This window comes from Alexandromys fortis, unplaced genomic scaffold, assembly GCF_014885135.2.
Source record: "Alexandromys fortis isolate MF-2015 unplaced genomic scaffold, M_Fortis_MF-2015_v1.1 scaffold_58, whole genome shotgun sequence".
Lineage (NCBI taxonomy): Eukaryota > Metazoa > Chordata > Mammalia > Rodentia > Cricetidae > Alexandromys > Alexandromys fortis.
In genome coordinates this window covers 4248667-4267285 of record NW_026067940.1, presented here as the reverse complement: position 1 = coordinate 4267285, position 18619 = coordinate 4248667, and the positions used below count along the sequence as shown (strand labels likewise).

At 45.5% G+C, this 18619-nt stretch overlaps 1 protein-coding gene and 1 long non-coding RNA gene across 2 annotated transcripts in view; one reads left to right on the top strand and one right to left on the bottom strand.

The window, feature by feature from the left end:
* Positions 1–283: 283 nt before the first annotated feature.
* LOC126505019 (uncharacterized) lies at positions 284–13868 on the bottom strand. The gene is made up of 4 exons (XR_007592786.1): positions 8212–13868; positions 3875–3987; positions 3584–3724; positions 284–581 (listed from the first exon to the last, which is right to left on the bottom strand). It is a non-coding gene; the product is annotated as an uncharacterized lncRNA (long non-coding RNA).
* Kdm5b (lysine demethylase 5B) overlaps positions 6744–18619 on the top strand; it is a 67532-nt gene continuing 55656 nt past the window's right edge. The window contains exon 1 of the mRNA XM_050147685.1: positions 6744–7133. Within this exon, the coding sequence (XP_050003642.1) occupies positions 6930–7133 (204 nt within the window). The 5' untranslated portion in view covers positions 6744–6929. The remainder of the gene's footprint in view (positions 7134–18619) is intronic.

Below are 18619 nucleotides of genomic sequence, written 5' to 3'. Positions count from 1 at the left end.
CGACTGAGTAAATCAACAGCAAAAAACAAGCAGATGAGCCAAGATAGGAGTATTTGTGTTTTCTACATCATGTAGACAGTGTTCTTGGGGACAGAGAGGAGACATGGGGGAGCAAGGGGCAGTGGCCCAAATTAAAGATACGTTAGGTATTTGAGGAAGACTTGCTATTGGCAATTCCTAAGTGTTCTCCAGAGAAAGAAAACCAATAGGATATATGGCTGGATAAATACACATATATTTATATCACATGGATATATAATATACATATATCAAGAGGGAGACCGATTTTAGGGAATTGGTTTAAACAATTTACATTATTCACAATTCTGGAAGCTACAAGTCCAAGGTCAAGATGCTAGGAGGCCTTTCCCCACGGTCTTATCCAGGCTTGTGGCTGGTGGCCTTCCAGCATCTGCACCTGCTCTCCCTTACGTACCTGGGTAATCTTTTTGAAAGCTGTCAAACAGTAGAAAAACAGAGACTAGCCTTAGCGCAGTCTTTGTAAATCACAATCCATTATGGGTCACGAAAATCAACTTCATAAGGCTCAACCATCATATGTTGTGAAACTTTTGGTAACTCTGTAAGAAAAAAAAAAAAACACTGGAGCAAACTGTCAAAGTTTGAAGTCACTGCCGCTGACAAGGCAGTTGTGGGACCCAGACAGAAGGGAAAGGCGCAACTGGTGGGAGATATGAGGTAAGGCCCCTATGTCTGATTGCAGCTTCCAGAGCTCAGCCTGGTGTTTGGGGAAGATCAAAGGCGGCCAGGCACTAAGACTGCCATCCTCATCCTTGCTCTGCAGTTGTTATCAGTGTGATCTTGGCTCATTAATCTGAGTCTCAGGTCCTCTGAGAAATATGCCAGCAATACCACCTCCTTCACAGAGCTGGTGTGTCTAGTAGGCTATGAACCACTCCTGGCTAGTGACCCTGATTTGTTTTGTTTTTTCTTTTATACATCAGTTGCTCATACCAGGGAAGAAAAGTGTGGAAAAGCCTCCTTTTGCACTTAGGAAGTTGTGCTATGCTCGACACATAGTGTGATTTAGTTGGATCAGGAATTTCAAACAGATATGGTAGATGTAGTGGTGCTCTGGAAAGTTCCAGCACGTTACATCCCAGATAGAGAATTCCAAACATTTGTGCTATCTGAGGAACATGACGTGCTAATGGAGTTCCTCAGCCCAGAGACCTGAGTTAGAGTGCTTGGGGAGGAACAGGGACTATGGCTTTCTCTCGTCCTCCAGGAGCATAAGAGTCTTCCTTGGCCTAGAACTAAGGGAGACTGAGTTTGAGGTCAGTCTGGGTTATATTGTGAATTTGAGGCCATTCTGAGTTGCATAGCAAGACCCTGACTCAGAAACTAAATATAAAATTATTAAATATGGGGCTGGGAAGATGGCTCAGTGATAAAGAGCACTGGCTGCTCTTCCAGAGGTCCTGAGTTCAATTCCCAGCAACCACATGGTGGCTCCTAACCACCTGTAGTAAGATCTGGTACCCTCTTCTGGAGTACAAGCATAAATGCAGGCAGACCACTGTATATATAATGAATAAATAAATCTTAAAAAATATTATTGTTCCTTGAGAGTCTCAGGCCTCTCTAAAGTGGCCTAACCGGAATGGGAAGAAACGCCCTGAAGCCCAAGCCTTGGTGTGGGTTACTCTGCCCCTCCCAGCCCCTGTGGGTAGGGCTAGCACCATCGTGGGAACGTTCCTCTTGAGATCCACGTAAGGGTCTAGTTCTTTGGGCCTCACACCCAGGTAAACCGAAGGTGTAAGCTTTTGGATCCCAGTCGAGCTGATTCAGCAGATTCCAAGGGTGGTGAGGGTTTGGGACAGTTGCTCTGGTGTAGTGCTTGTCTAGGAGAGATCTTCCCCTCCCGTGTGTGTGTGTGTGTGTGTGTGTGTGTGTGTGTGTGTGTGTCCGCGCGCGCGTGCATAAAAAATGTGCAGGACGAGGCAGTGGTATCCAGTTAAAAGATGCCTCCCCAAGACCAGACCAACTGTTCAAGGACCGAGCCCATAATCAGACCCTTTATCATGGTGTCAGCTGGGGGTGGGGACCCAAAGAGTACAGCTATCCCACAGGGAGGCCTTGCAGCTGAGGAGGAGGGACACCGAGCACAGTGGAATTAAGCAGGCCAGGGGAGGGGGAGGACGCTTTAATCTCATTTTATTCGTCCACTGCGTGGGCTGTCTCAAGACTCCACCACCGGACTCCTTCCCGTGCATAAGCAAATTCTTCTCCGCGTCCAGCCCAAAGCTTCCTCCTCAGCCAATTGGAGCCGCATAAACTCAAGGCCACCCCCGTCCCCCTTTTCAACAAATATTTGTGGAGCAACTCCCACGTGCCTGGAACTGACTTTTCCCCTTCCCTCAAGCGACTTATCAAGGGGTGGGGCAACGTGCTGAGGAGGCAGCCGGGACTACTGTGGGAAACTGATGTCAAGCTAGAAACAAGCAATAAAGAGTAGCAACAAGACGTTGTGGAAAGACACAAAACAAGTTAACGCAGAGGGGACGCCTGACACCTAATTTTTCAGAGCACGAAAGAAGGTGCTGAGTTCAGATGTTGGCACTGAACTGGAGAAGAGAAACCGAGATGGTGCACATCGCGGAAATTTGGAAAAACGGGAGAGAGGGGCGGGGTGGTGGTAGACCGAACCGAGGACGGGACGGAAGGGAGGCGCAGGGACAACACCAGAGCCCCGTCGAGGGGACAGCCGCGCGGAGGGGGTGGGGAGCTGGACCGACACGTGCGCTACGTGCTGAGCCGGCTGCCGCCCCCTCCCGGGCAGCTGGGGAGGCAGGCCTGCCCCCCTCATCCGTGGCTCAGACCCCAAGCAAGGGGTGGGGGTGGGGGCGACGGAGAGCGAGAGGAAAGTCTCTCCTCGCGTTTGGAACCCCGAAGCCTGGCCTCTCCTGCCCGGCGGCCGGAAGGAGCAAGGCCAGCGCCCCTTAGGCCAGCAAGCGAATTTAGGGCACAGGCTGAACTCTTGGGGTGCAGGCCGGGGGTGGGACTCAACCCGCTGGAGGAGCGTGAGGGCTGACGGCTGAGTGGGCCGGATGAAGACATCGATCCCTAAAGATGTATCTAAAGGCTCTCCAGCACTCATGGGGTGCTTTGGGGGACGGAGTCCGGGGCGGAGGCGGAGTGCTGTCCAAGAGTAAGGAGGGGGGTTCCTGGAGACGTGGCACTCGGAGCGGGCTCGGTTCTCCTCGGGCCGCCGGGACTGCAAGCCCCGCTTTCCCCACGGGAACCTGGCACTGCGGCTCCGCCCAGCCCTCGCTCCCAGCCGTCTGGGAAGCGGAGAGCCGGCACCTCCAGGCCGGGGTTAGCCAGGGCCGGCCTCTGAGACGTCCAGCCGGCCCCACACTAGACAATGCGGAGCGGGCCCCGCCCCCGGAGGCTGATGCGGCTCGGGCCGTGGCCAATCACCGCCTGTGGCAAGGCTCTTTAAAAAAAGAAGAGCCGGCCGCGGTGTGGCTGTCAGCTGGAGAGGGATCCCTCCGCCCATGTAAACACACATCATAAAGGGCAAGGGGAAGCGTCTTCGATGGGGCGGGGGAGCTGGTACCTTAGTAGAGATCCTTCTCAGTCCCTAGGGTTCTCTTTACTAGCTTGGCAGCCGCCCGCTCCCTCGGCGTCTGTTTGGGTCGGTGCCGAGCCAAACAGTTGCTGCTTGATCTGAGCAGTAGGATCTCATCATTTAGGGTCACTGCCGGAAATGGAGGAAGTAGGATTAGCAGACCTTGAAAGTTGGGAGAGAGATGTAACTCATAGATGACAAGTGAGATTTTTTTCCTAAACTCGTGCCCTCCAGTTGCATACCCATAATTCATGTACGTCTAGAAGCCTCACAACCTACCTAATTTGTAGGATGCCAACGTCAAAGGTACTGCGTTCTCCCAAGGCAGAGAACTGGACAGGAAATCAACTCCAGGAGGAACCTCAAACACAGGCACACATATAATAAATACCCTGGGTCAAGAACGACAATAAAAGATTTCCTTCAGTCAACATGTGTCATCTGACACCCCAGTCCTTGGGAACGGGGTCAACCTGGGCTACATTGTGAATTCCAGGCCAGCTTTGGCTATCAGTATGCAATCCTGTCTTAATTGTTCCTCTCCTCAATACACTAGCAGGAAAAAAAATCAGGGTAAAAAATATGGCAAACTGGGTGAGGTGACCCATGCCTTTAATCCTTGCACATCTGAACTCAAAGTCAGCCTGATCTACGTGAGTTTTAGGCTAATCAGAGATACTTAGTAAAATCTTGACAAAAAAAAAAAAAAGGCAAATTCTTATATCTAGGTTTCCCCACAATTTTGTAACCTTCTGTATCACCTTATCTTACAATGAAGACATATTTTTTTTTCTTGAGTAGGTTAACTGTCTCTTTGGGTTCCATCTTATTTACAGAATGAGGGAGCAAGAAAAGGTCAAGTCAGACTCCGAAGCCCTAGGGAGTTATGGAGAGGTCGCTTTCTCCAGGAATCCTGAACTAACTATTTTGGAGACTGTGGACCTCTGGGAGGTTTATTGAAAAATGAGACTTTTTCCCTCTTCAACTTAAAATGTTATATATATATAAATATATTTTTTGAGACAGGTTTCTCTTGTGTAGTCTTGGCAGTCTTGGAACTCCCTCTGTAGACCAGGCTGGCCTTGAACTCACAGAGATCCACCTGCCTCAGCCTCCCTAATGCTGGGATTAAAGGTGTGTGTCACCACTGTCTAGATATTTTCTATATTTTAAAATTCTCTTTAAATTGCATGTGTGTTGGCTGTAGAGGCCAAAAGAAGGCATCAGACCCCTTGAAGTCGAAGAGGCAATTGTGAGCTGATGGACACTGGATCTGGAAACTGAATTTATGTCCTCTTGGGCAGGACCAAAATGTCCTTAACCCACTGAGCCATCCCTCCAGCTTCCTTGTTTTTTGATGCAAGTTCTCATTATGTAGATCTGGCTGGCCGGGAACTCAGTGTAGGGCAGGCTGGCTTTAGCCTCCCAAGTGCTGGGATTAAAGTGTGTGCTATCACTTCTAGCTTTTCTGTTTTAAACTGAGGAAGCATAGCCTGTGTGTGACAGGATACATCTGTAACCCAGCACCTGTAGAGGCAGGAAGATCAGGAGACCAAAGTCATCCTCTGCTACATAGAGTTTCAGGCCAGCCCGGACTACAGGAGTGTTAGTAAAAACTAAACCCTGAGGCTAAGAGAGATATCCTTCAGAGGTTGTTCTGAAGGGAGGGCTGGAGGCTGTGATAGTTCTTCCATGAGTTTGGCTGCTTTCTGGAACAAAGAAATCATTTCAGGGCTCGAGTTCTACTTAGGATCTTCTTTTGACTTCCATGGCTCACTTTGAAACACTGGGCTCAATCCTCAGTACTGACCCCCTTTCCTCCAGAGCTCGCTGTACCTTTTGGCTTGTGGGAACCCTGCTCTCTCTCTGCATACAGGACACATCTCAAACTCAACCTGTTGTGGTGCGAATACATTTTCTCTAGAGTGGTTTGTGCAGGGGGTGATCTGGATGACTGTCCAGCAATGCCAATTGGCCAGTATCTACTGAGGCAGGTGTACCAGACCCTTAGTATGGCATCCTGTGATTCCTTCCTAGTCTAATTTTTATTTCCTGCAGTTTCATCCTTTATTTCTTTCCCTTTCTTTCCTTTTTTTTTCTTTTTGGTTTTTCCAGACAGGGTTTCTCTGTGTAGTCATGGCTGTCCTGGAACTCTATCTGTAGACCAGGCTGGTCTTGAACTCACAGAGATCCGCCTTTGCCTTCCAAATGCTGGGATTAAAGGTGTGTGCTACCAGGCTCATCCTTTCTTTTCAGTCAGTAGAGCTGCAGATTTTTAGGCCCCATTATTCCTTGACTGGATTATTTCAAGATTTTTTTTTTTCGAGACAAGGTTTCACTGTAGTTTTGGTGCCTGTCCTGGAACTAGCTCTTGTAGCTCTTGTATGAAGATATATATTGTATGAAGGCTGGCCTCGAACTCACTGAGATCTGTCTGCTTCTTCCTCCTGAGTGCTGGGATTAAAGGCTTTGCTCAGGATCAATCTTGTCATAAGGCTGTAAACGATTTCTGTGCGACACCTCCGATAAATAGTTTGAACTGTTGGATTTTGGCACATGCTTAAGCTACCTCACACGTTAAACAAATGCGCAAAGCACTTAACACAGTATCTACAGTATCTAGGATAAGCAAATGTTCAAGGGGTTTTTTTTTTTTTTTTTCGAGACAGGGTTTCTCTGTGGTTTTGGAGCCTGTCCTGGAACTAGCTCTTGTAGTCCAGGCTGGTCTCGAACTCACAAAGATCCACCTGCCTCTGCCTCCCAAGTGCTGGGATTAAAGGCGTGCGCCACTACCGCCCGGCTCAAAGTGTTTTTACTATCCTTATTACTATTGTTTGTGTCTGTCCTTGCTGCTCTTGTGTTCAAGCTGTCTTCTTTACCTAGAGAATCCTCCTCCAGTTTTTACTATGTAAATCTTTGGTGGCAAAAAGTGTATGGCATGATTGAATGATCAATTATAGATCTGATCTCTCTACAAGATCGCTAACTTCTTGAGAGCAAGAATTCTGAAAACTTCAGTGGTCAACGAACCATAAAGGCTAAAACCCATCCCAGGCGGAAGGGCCCAGCCCCTCCTGGTTAGGGGGCGGGGTGGGACCTGGCTCCGGGTGGCAGTAGGGACTTTTTTTCCTTGCCGTGGCGGCGGAGGCGCACGGCGTGGTGTAGCGGCAAGACGTCGTCGGAGGAAGGCTGAAAAAGCCCTAGGTGCTGCCGTTGCTAGTAGAAGTCGGACTTGTCTCCGGAGCTGCGCGTCACCACAGGTCTCGGACGGAACGGAGCTTGCTCCCGCGGTCGCGGAGCCTGCCCCGTGCTCGCCCCTACCGACGTCGCAGTGATGGAGCCGGCCACCGTGCTGCCCCCAGGCCCGCGTCCGGCGCTACCCCTCGGGGGCCCGGGCCCGCTGGGCGAGTTCCTGCCTCCCCCCGAGTGTCCGGTCTTCGAGCCCAGCTGGGAAGAGTTCGCCGACCCCTTCGCTTTCATCCACAAGATCCGGCCCATAGCCGAGCAGACTGGGATCTGTAAGGTGCGGCCGCCGCCGGTGAGTCAGCCAGCACCCCGGATCCTGCTCGCGGCTGGGGGAGGGTGCGAGGACGCGCGGCCGGGGAGGCCCGAGGCGCGGGGGCGGGGAGCGGGGAGCGGTCGTCCCGGCGGGGCCCGGTCAAGTTTGGGGTCCCTCAGTGGGTGGGAGTTGTGGCGGCGGGAAGAAGGCGCGGGGGCTCGTCCGGGTGGGATGCGGGCTGTGAGCACAGCGGGCTCTGGCAGCGCGGCCCGAGGACCGGGTCGGTGCGGCTCCGGGGGCCGGTGCGCCGCACGGCCGGGCAGCGGTGCGGGCTGGAGTGGTGGCAGCCGCCGGGCTGGCCACCGGGGAGTCCCCTCGAGCCCGGCTGAGGCGCGGACGTGGAGGCAGGGCTCTGGGCCCGCACGGCTCGGTGGCTGGTCCTCGCCTCCTCCCCGGGGTGCGGGGGTGTGTGATGGGTGGGGGTGGGGGACTTGCGAGTTGTCGTGTGAGGAGGAAAGTTTTCAATATGGCGGCGGGAGCCCCTGGTCCTTTGTGTGGTGGCGGCGTCGGCCGGGAGCTGCCCTCACCTGAGCGCCCCACCCTCCGGACCCGGGTCCCCCACCACCACCTGGTCCCTCGGCCTCCCGGAGTCCCCGGGCCGGGCCGGGGCAGGGGGCGGCCCGCGCCACTGGGGGAGGGGAGGAGCCGCTGGTCCGGCCTGGAGCGACTTGGTGGCTGGGGGCACAAGTGTCATGGGGGGGCACTTCGGGCACTGTGGGGCGGGACAGCGGTGCCCCTATGCTCGCCCGCCCGCCCTGGTGGGCGCTCCCCGGGGCCGGACGGCGCTGCTCCCCGGGGAGGCCTGGCTGGGGCTGAGGGCCAGACGGGCCATGTTTGTAGGAGAGATGTCAGACGAGGTCCCCAGCCTCCCTTACTCGGCCCAGCAGCGGGGGCTCTGGCGCCTCGAGCTTGGGGGGGCTGTGAGGGGTGGGGTGTCCCCCGAAGCCAGCCCTAACGGCTGCAACGTCCGCCAAGAGCCCGGCCCACTCCTTCCCTGTCCCCCCCCCCCCCGCAGCCGGAACTGGATGCGCTGCGACACCCCAGGTTTTTCGCCTACCTTTTGGGATGGCCCGAGTCTGAGTTGGCCTAAACGACCGTTGGACCGGCCGGGACGGTTGGAGAGGTTTAACTGCCTTGCCTACCGTTTTAAGAATTTTCTATCTCCACTGCTCGCACACAAGTGGAGGAAGGACCCCCCCCCCTTTACCTCTTTCTTCTTTAAACTTGCTCTTTGTAATGGTATTTTTAATTGCGGGATTATGTGCGTAATCATTCTGTTCTAAAGCCTTATCTTTCCATCACCCCCCACCAGATAAAAAAAAAAATTAAACCACAGACACCATATTTTAGTTTCTCTTGGACAACTTTTCAAACAGAAATGAAATAGATGCCTCAGAAAAGAACTGGCCAGGTCAGCTAGTGTGGAGGAAATGATTGGAAATAGATTCATTTCTCCTGGTGAAAGTGGACAGGGGCGAGTATTGTTTCTTAAGGGAAGGTACATTTCTTTTACTGTAGAGGCCTGCAGAAGTTACACCCTGGGCTGGTTATCACTAAGGTTTTAATTTGGAAGAAAAGACCACGCTTTCTCTAAACATTGAGCGATGTACCTTCCTGTTAATGTGTCAGGAAAGATGAATGTGAACATTGGACGTTTTCATTGATAGGATCTTATCCAGACATTAGCAAACTTGACTAACTTATTAGAAACCAAAATGTAAGAGGAGTTAGGTTCCTGTGAGCTGTCCTCCATGTTGGCATTGTGGCATTCAGGGCTGGGTAAGTCCTTTCTCTTGCCTTCTTTGCCTTCATAGAGCTGTTGTCTTCGAAAAATAGTGTTGCTCTGCTTAGGTCTGGCTACCCATTTCTCATCTGGGTTAGCAGATTAATGGCAATCTTTAGGATTTGTGCGTTTGTTTTGCTTTTTCCCATTCTGAATGTCACACATGATAGCCACCATTTTGTATTGAGTACTGTGTAGTAGAGCCTGAGAGGAGAGGGGTAAAGAGGAGAAATGATCTACAGACACAACTAGTGCTATTTGGAGCCCTCCTTTGTGTGCAGGGGACTTGCTCCTCCTTTGTTTAACAAACTCCTGTGCCAATGTAGAAGAGTTGGCCAGCATTTGCTGTTGATAGAACCACCAGAGAGAAGATCCAGAAGTTGTAGCTCTTGAACAGAGGGGTCCTGGAACAAAGGCTTCTTAAGAGATGTAAACAGTCTTTGTTTGGGGAATGTTTTGTGGTAGGAAAGCTGAGAACAAGTGGTTTCATGTAGTTGAAATATGGCAACAAAATAAACCTTTAAGAAACAGGAAATCTTTTCCATAGTGGTAGCTTTATAATGCCTGTCTCTAGACGATTTCTGTTGAGTTTCTGGAAATCTAGTGGCTAAATTGAAGGTATTTGGAGATTGTGGTATACTTTTAGTACGTAAGGGGAAGAATTAAAAAACCATAACTTTCATTTTGTTCTTAGCTCTGTTTTATCTTTAATTAATGGTACTTAGCTTTGGTTTGTACATGTTTTTTTTTTTTTTTTTAGTGAGGGTCTTAAACTGCTTGGTTCGTGAAAACTTAGAATGTTTATATTTTGTATGAGTGCATAAAAGTTGGAAAAAATTTGTGAAAATGTAAGGTAAATGTGATAATGATGAGTCGAGATTCTGCAAGCCTCATTTAAATAAAGACAGTAATAAACCTTAATTCATAAGTTATCAAGCTTATTTTCAGAAGTGATATTTAAAAAATAAAATGAATTTTACTTTTTAAAATGCAGGTATTAATTTCTTAAGTACTTAAGTACAAATGTCATTTTTGTTTTGTAACATTTCAAGTGAATAAGTAATTTTAGGGATGTTAATATTAACATGCTTAACAAATTAACAAAAGCTGGCTGCTCAGTAAATATATTTTTAATTTCCCAAATTTGATAGAAATGCATTTGATAGCTTTAGTAACTTTCTTGCTTTCAAATATCTAACATGTCTGTAGTTAGGCAGACTCCACAAAGTTCTTTTTGACAGTGACCAAAGTCAGACATTTAAATCAAACCCTGGACAGCACAGTAAAGGCTATTTTTCACTTTTAACTTCCTTTGGTTGTTTGTTTAAACCCTTCATCTACATATTTATAGCCAAGAAGTGTAAGACTGTTGTAATGCAATAAGCATCTTTGAGAGGATTTGTTAATTTAATTTCACTCTTGGAGAATGAGGAAGTTAAAATGCACACTTTTTTGTAAGGCAGAAAAATGTTAATGACAACAGAGCTTATTTATGTCAATTCCAGTCCGTGTGTATGTGTGTGTGTGTGTGTGAGAGAGAGGGGGGGGGGGTGGTGTCACACTGTAGCTCTGCTTCTACCTCCTGAGTGCTTGGATTAAAAGCATGTGCCATAACTTCCAACTCCATTTGTGTGTGTGTATACATTTGTACACATGCATGCATGATATTCTGTGGTGCATGTATGGAGGTCAGAAGACAGTTTGTAGAAGTTTGGGTCTCGTGAAATCTGGGATCAAACACATGAACTTACTTGCTTATTTAAAAAGTCAAGGATGTTTGGAGTATATGAAAAATTGGCAGAAATTGGCCAAAAATGGAACTTTTAGAGGGTTTAATGTGTATTCTGTATAATTGTATGGTTTATGTGCAGTAAATCATGGGATTATTTTATAGCTATCTCATCTTTTTGTTTCATATTTTTTATTTTGTGTTCTGTATTTTGTGTTCTGTGTTTTATTTTGGGACCATGGGCATGCTTGTTGTCCATAGAGGCCAGAAGAGGGTATCAGATCCTCTGGAATTGGTGTTGTAAAGGGTTGTGCCCTGGCATATAGGTGCAGGAACCAAACCTGGGCCCTTTGCAGGACCAGCAAGTACTCTTAGCTGCTAAACCATGGTTCATTGCTGTCTTAATTGGTCCACGTTAAAATTTATGGAGAGAAATAAGTCAGGACTTAGTGTGGTGCACACCTTTAATCCCAGCACTCAGGAGGCAGAGGTAGGCAGATCTCAGGCCATCCTGTTTACATAACAGCTCTGGCCAGCCAGGGCTACATAGTAAGATCCTGTCTAAAAACAAAAGGCTCGAGAGATGGATTAAGAGCACTTGTTGATCTACAGAGAGACCCAGGTTTGATTTCCAACACCCACATGGTGGCTCACAACCATCCGCAAATCTAGTTCTACAGGATCTGATGCTGCCTTCTGATCTCTACAGGCACAGACACACATAATGTGCATGTATACATGCAAGCAAACACATAAATCTTAAAATAAAAAATTCATGTGAGGGATGAAGAGATGGTTTTATGATTAAAAGCTATTTACTGTGTAGGCATGAAGACTGGAGTTTCAGTAGAATACCCACATAACAAATCAGGTATACCCCACATTCTCTTGTAATCCCAGCATTGAGCAGTGAGAAGATAGGGTTCCTGGACTTCCCTGACTTCCAACCTAGCGCAGAAATGTAAGGTCCAGCCTCTGAGAGACTATGCTCATAAGGAGTAAGGCAGAGATAGGACTGTACTTGATGCCTTTCTTATACAGATGCGCGTACTAGCACACATAGTTGTATATATTCGCGCATGTGCACACATACTCTCCAACACAAAAAACTTTTTTTTGTGTGTGTGTGTGTTTTTTTTGAGACAGGGTTTCTCTGTATCTTTGGAGCCTGTCCTGAAACTAGCTCTCATAGACCAGGCTGGCCTTGAACTCACAAAGACCCACCTGCCTCTGCCTCCCAAGTGCTGGGATTAAAGGTGTGCCCGGCCAACACACAAAAATTTAAAAATCATTTAAGATCCCCCATAAAAACTACTATTCTGATATAGTCATAACTACCAGTGTATAAATTAATTTTTAAACTTCTATTATTTGTGTCTGTGTTGTTTGTGTTTGTGGGGGAAGGGAGTGAACAGGTGCACATGTGCTCCTGAGCTATTGTAGAGGTCAGAGGGCAACTTGCAGGAGTTGTTTTCTCATTCTATTTTGTTTTGGAGCCAGGTGCTGTTTCTGACAGGTGTAGCCTAGTTAGAAAGCTTAAGAGTGCTGGGGTGGGATTACAGATGCATGCCACCACATCTGGCTTTTATATGGATCCCAGGGATCAAACTCAGGCTGTCAGGCTTGTGCAGCAAGTATTTTCACCCATTGACTATCTCACTATCCCCTAACTTCTTATTTAAAAAACATCACAAGTATAGAAAATAGTTCCTGTAGTTGACTTTTTTAGATAAAAGTAGAAGGAACAACAGTCCTGGCATGAGGACCAAACCGTAGAACCTCTGAGCTGGTGTTTGTCCTACTACAGTTCCTGGGAAGACTTGACCAATTCAGAGTGAGGGATGATCACTAGTGTGGGGAGTATATTTCCTGGGTTTTAGCCAGTGCTTTTGTTATATTGTTACAGGTTTTGGAGCTTATAAAGAAACTTAACTATTTTGAGGACAACTCTTAGCACATGGAGAGGTGTGTGGGTAGTGGGTGGAGGGCATTTCCTGTCTGCCTTGTTTCATTGCTGGAATTTGCTGTTATTATCTCTACTAATTAGGAAGGGACTTCCTGGTCACACTGGCCATTTTGTGTGACAACACTTGAGAGGGAGTACTCAGGAGAGAAAAGGAAGTGCCATTTGAAGAGTCTAATGGGCTAGTTAGGTTCTTAGGGTAACTTTTCTGTGCAGAATAGTAATTTAGCTTTCAGCGTTGATGCTGCAATTTCTGAGAAAAATTGCTGGTTAACATATGGTAACAGTTTTCCTCCTTCAGTGTTGAGGGTGGAAGCAATACCTTGCTCATGTTAGGCAAATCCTCTATCACTGAGCACTACGTATCCTCAGTCCATGGATGTTGCTGGTCTCAAACTTAATACTTTGCCTTGATCTCCAGAATGCTAGGGTTACAGGCGTATATCACCACACTTGTAAACCATATTCTTTAAAAATCTTTAATTTTAAAGTTAGATTGTATGCTGACATGATGATGCTATAGGTCTGTAATCCCAGCACTTAAGGCTGAGGTATAAGAGGATGTGAAAGTTTAAGGCCAGCTGCTAATCTCTGTCTCTTTCCCCCCAACAATACTTTATAGGGATAAAATTGATCAAACTGAGGACTTGTGTGTGTGTGTTGTGTATATTTGTTCCTTTTTTGTTTTTTTTTGAGACAGGGTTTTTCTGTAGCTTTGGAACCGGTCCTGGAACTAGCTCTTGTAGAACTCGCAAAGATCCGCCTGCCTCTGCCTCCCTAGTGCTGGCATTAAAGGCGTGCACCACCACTGCCTGGTGTATATTTGTTCTTAAAAGTAAAGGTTTTTTTTTTTTAATGTAAAAGGAAGGGATTATTTAAAATTTTTTTTGAGGTTTTATTTATGTATATAAGTGTTTGCCTGAATGTATGTTTGTGCACCATGTGGATGCAATGTCTGCCTGAGGAGAACAGAAGAGGGAGTTGGATCCCCTGCGATATACAGATGGTTGTGAACCACTGTGTGGGTGTTGGGAATTAAACCTGGGTCTTTTAAAGGTGTCTAGAGTTGTTTTTGTCTGTGTCTATGTTCTTATTCATTCTTGAAAATGAGGGTGTGCACATTTCATAGCATATGTTTGTGGAGGCCATAGAATAACCTTGAACGTTGGGCCTTGCTTCTTTGTTTTTCCACTGTGCATGCGCCAGGCTACCTAGTCTTCATTCTTCTGGGATCTCTGTCTCTCCTCGCCATCTTCCCATAGAAGCACTGGAATTATAGATGATGTCTCCATGTGTTCAATTTTATATGGGTTCTGAGGATCTAATTTAGATCTTCATGTTTGTGCAATAAGCACTTTTACCTACTGTGCAATCTTCCCAGCCAGTAGAGTGTTTTTTTTTTTTTAAATATGATTGCATCATGACCTTGGATAAAGTCTGTTTACCCCAAGGTATCTGCCTTCTCATCCTGCTTTAAGGGGATTTGACAAATGACCTAGGGCCACTGTCTAGATTAATTAGTGGATTGCAGGAGCTTAAATTTTAAAGTTTTTTCCCCTTTGCTAAGAAGAGTCTTGGAACAGATGTAGCAAGACAAAAATTAGTGCCAAATACATCTCTCATTTACCTACAGTTTGGTCTTTTTGTTGTTGTGTGTTTTTTTTTTTTAATGTGAAACGTGGAAAGGTAAAAGCCCAACATCAAAACTAGAATAAGAACTGGGCATAGTGGTATATGCTTGTAATCTCAGCATTACTTTAGAGGTAGGAGGAAAGTTAAAGGCAAGCTTGGGTTACATAATGAGTTCTAGGTTAGTTTAGTTTTGGAAATAATAGTGAGACCTTAAAACCCCAACCCTAGAATATACTTGGGCGTGACAGTTTATCCCACCATTCAGGAAGCAGAGACAGAATCCTGAGTTCAAGACCAGACTGAGCTATATAGGGAAACCTTGATTGAAAAACCCAAACTAGGGGGTGCTAGAGTAGTTTGAAAGGTTAACTGAAGGCGTACTCCATCTATGCAGCCACGGGGAAGTTGTCCTTCATGCTGTGGTGAGACTTTGAAGTGATATGAATCATTCATACACCTGTAACCCCTTACCCATGCCCCTGTAACCTCTTACCCCTGCCCCTGTAACTCCTTACCCCTGCCCCTGTAAGCCCAATAAACTCACTGAAATAAAGCACAGAGATTTCCTCTTACAGAAAATTTAAAGAATATAATCCTATTTATTTGAGAGGGGCTCATGTTAGTGAGAATGACCATGAACTTCTGATCTTGCCTCTACCTCCCAGGTACTGGATTATAGCTATGCATTATTATATTATTTATTCACTGTTTTATATGTGTGATTGTTTTACCTGTATGTGTGTAAGCACTCTTGAGTGCCTGATGCCTACAATAGTCAGAAGAGGGCAACTCCTGGAACTAGAGTTACAAATGATTATGAGCTGCTGTGTGGGTGCTGAGAATTGAACCTAGGTCTTTTGGAAGAGCAGCAAGTGCTCTTTACCACTGAGCCATCTTTCCAGCCCCTATTTGTTTTAATTTTTTAAAGATTTGTGTGTGTGTATGTATTGTTCTGCATGAGCATATGCACATATATGTATGTGGGGATTAGTGAACTTGTGCGCATGTAGAGACTAGAAGTGGGTATTAATTAGATTCTGGAATCTAAACAGGTGTTTGCAGGATGTCCTGCTTGATACGAGTTCTGAGATTGGAATTCCAGTTCTCATGATTGTGCAACAAATGCTTTTAAATGCTGAACCCGGTGTTCCAGCACCCTGCTTTATTCTTGAAACGGGGTCTTAGTATGTAGTTCAGGCTGACATCTTAGTTGATTTAAATGTAAGTTTTCTCAGTACCCGAATTTTTAATTTGAAGCCTTCCAGGTCTATAAACTGAATTTATTTTTTAATTTTTATGTGTGTGAGCCTATACAGTACTAGGGATTCAACCTCATGCATGCTTGGCAAGCACTGTCCATGAACTACAGCCCCACATATCTCCTGACTTTTTTCTCTCTCTGTTTTCTCCATAAATAACAATTAGAGAAACTTTTTTCAATGAGAGTAACTAGAATTAATAATCATAAAAACTTGGAATCGTGGGTCTGGAGATTTATGGGTCTCATTCTTGTAAAGATCCTAGTACCCATGTCAGGCAGCTCATAACTGCCTGTAATGCCAGCTCTAGGGTTCCCACTTTTCTGACTTCCAAGGGCACCTGAAGTCACATGTATAGACCCACATACACATAGTTAAAAACAATAAAAACCTTTTTTAAATAATAAAAATCTTAAAGTCCTTCTTGGAATTATGTAATTTTTTTTTTGATTTTTTTCGAGACAGGGTTTCTCCGTAGCTTTTGGTTTGTAATTTCTTACAATACTTCGTAGGTGGATTTATGTAGTCTATACTTTTACTATGACTTTACTGCCTTGTTTTTGTGTATATATCTGTTTTAGTCTTAAATCAAGCAATTTAATAGTAATTCTTTCTAGATGTAGATACTTTCCAGGCTGGAGGGATGGCTCTTGAAACCCAGAAATGTACAAATTCTTCCTGTATGTAGTAGCCCATTCTGGTAATACCAGCGCTGGGAAGGCAGAGAAGGGGGCATACTTGAAGCTCACTGGCCTGTCAGTTTGGCTGTAGGTCAACTAGAGACTTTTGTTTCAAAGGAGGTAATGTTATCCAAGATTGTTCTCCCTGACCTTCTCATACTCCTCATACACACATGTGCACTTGCACACACATGCACATATACTCCATGGGGCAGTGTTAAGAGCACTGACTGCTCTTCCAGAAGACCAGGGTTCTATTCCCAGCACCCACATGGCGGCTCAAAACTGTTTGTAACTCCAATTCCAGGGTGTATGTAGGCAAAACACCAATGTACATAAAATAAAAAGACACTTCCCAAAGATTTGTATTAATGTATTATTTTGTGTGTGAGCATGATCATCATTTTTCATTTTTAGGGTCCTGGATGACCTTGAACTAGTGGAGGGTGACTTGGAACTCTTGATTCTTCTGCTGCCAATGCACAGGTGTTAGAACACTAAGCACAGCTAAGCTCTTCTAATTAATAAAACCTAAAAAAGAAGGTAGAGATTTCAGTTCCATCTCTTCACCCCCATGTGTATGTGCTTGAGTGTGTGTGTTCCTGTGTATAGTGTACATGTGATAAAGCGATTTTTGGAATTGGATCTCCTTCCATCTGTGTGTCAATGTCAGGCTTGATGGCAAGTGCCTTTATCCATAGAGCATATTCCATTGATAACAAGCACCCATTTAAATGATAGCCAGTTTATCTGGCTGTAATTTTTTTTTTATATTTTAGGGTAATAAAAGTTATTTTGGAATGTAAAAATGCAAAATAAGGACAGCAGTCAGTAATGCAAGTACAGTATTGCGCAGTGAGGTTTAAAGTATTGTGGGGTGAAGGTAAAGGCCCACGTACCATCTTAAATTGGGCACACTTATCACATCCTTTTCATATGGAAACTGTATATTACATGCCTATAATCCTACACTTGGGAGGCTGGGTCAGAAGGATGGTAAGCTCCAAGTCCCTAGAAACTTTATCTTAGAAAAGAGAACAAAAAACTGTAAACAACAAGAGAACTAACCTTGAAGCAAGGTCAGTGAGTTCTTTGGTATATTCATGCTGCTATAACAAAATATTTGATAAGGATAATTTATAACTAGTAATACAAATTGAGGCTGGCAAGTGTAGATTAGACTCTTGTAGGTGTCATGTTTTATAAGTCTCTGTACTCATGTGTACTTAAATGCTCTGTACTCCTTTTGAAGAGAATGAGACCCTAGGCTAGTTCATAAGGTTTTTAATCCCACAAACAGGCTCTGACATCATGATTTAACTCACTCTCAAAGACCCCACCTCATTTCTTTTTTTCCCACAGTGTTTCTCTTTGTAATAGCCTTAACTGTCCTGGAACTAGCTTTGTAGATCAGGCTGGCCTCCAACTCAGAGAGATCCACCTGCCTCTACACATCCCAAGTACTGGGATTAAAGGCGTGCATCACCAAGGCCCTGCTAAGGCCCCACCTCTTACTATAATTACTTGGTTATTAAGTTTCAACATATAAATGTCTAGAGGGGCACAGACATTGAAACTCTAGCCATCAGAATTGTACTGAAGGTTTGTATTATAGCTCTGTTGACAAAGTGCTTATCTAGGCCATTGGTTTGATCCTTAGCATAGTTTAAGCCATGGTGGTTCAGACCTGTAATCCCAGCATTCTGTAAGCATAATTAGAAGTTTGAGGCTAACTTTTGTGCTAGGACCCTGCCTCAAACAACAACAACAACAACAACAACAACAAAAAGTGTGATGTGTTGAGCAGACAGACAGTTTGCCTTGTGTAAATGTTACGATAACTAGTGGGGTTCGCTGAGATTTCCTAGCCCCTATCAGTTCAGTGCTGTTTGGGATCATAATGTTTATCCAAAATAATTGTTTCCATTCTTGATGTTAGTATTACAGTTAATGTATCTAAATTGTAACAGAGGTAAATATCTATTGGTCAATGTATTGCATCTAGTGAAATATGGTTTACTGTTTATTCTTTTCAACTACAGTTTTGAATGTGTCATTAGTCTATATATCCTGTGGAAGAGAGTACAGCAACTGTCTTTTTTTTTTTTTAATGATTAATTTTATTTCATGAGCATTGGTATTTGCCTGCATGCATGTCTGTGAGTGTGTCAGGATCCCCTGGAACTGGAGGTACAGACAATTGTAAGATGTTATGTCGGGCTGGGAGTCCTCTGGAAGAGCAGGCATTGCTTTTAACCATTGAGCCATCTCTCAAGCCCCAAATGCCTCTATTTTTAATTAATCATTTTTTGTTATTTCTTTATTTTTTGTTTTTCGAGGCAGGAGTTCTCTCTAGCTTTTGAGCCTGTAGTGGAAATTGCTCTTATAGACTAGGCTGACCTTGAACTCACAGTGATCC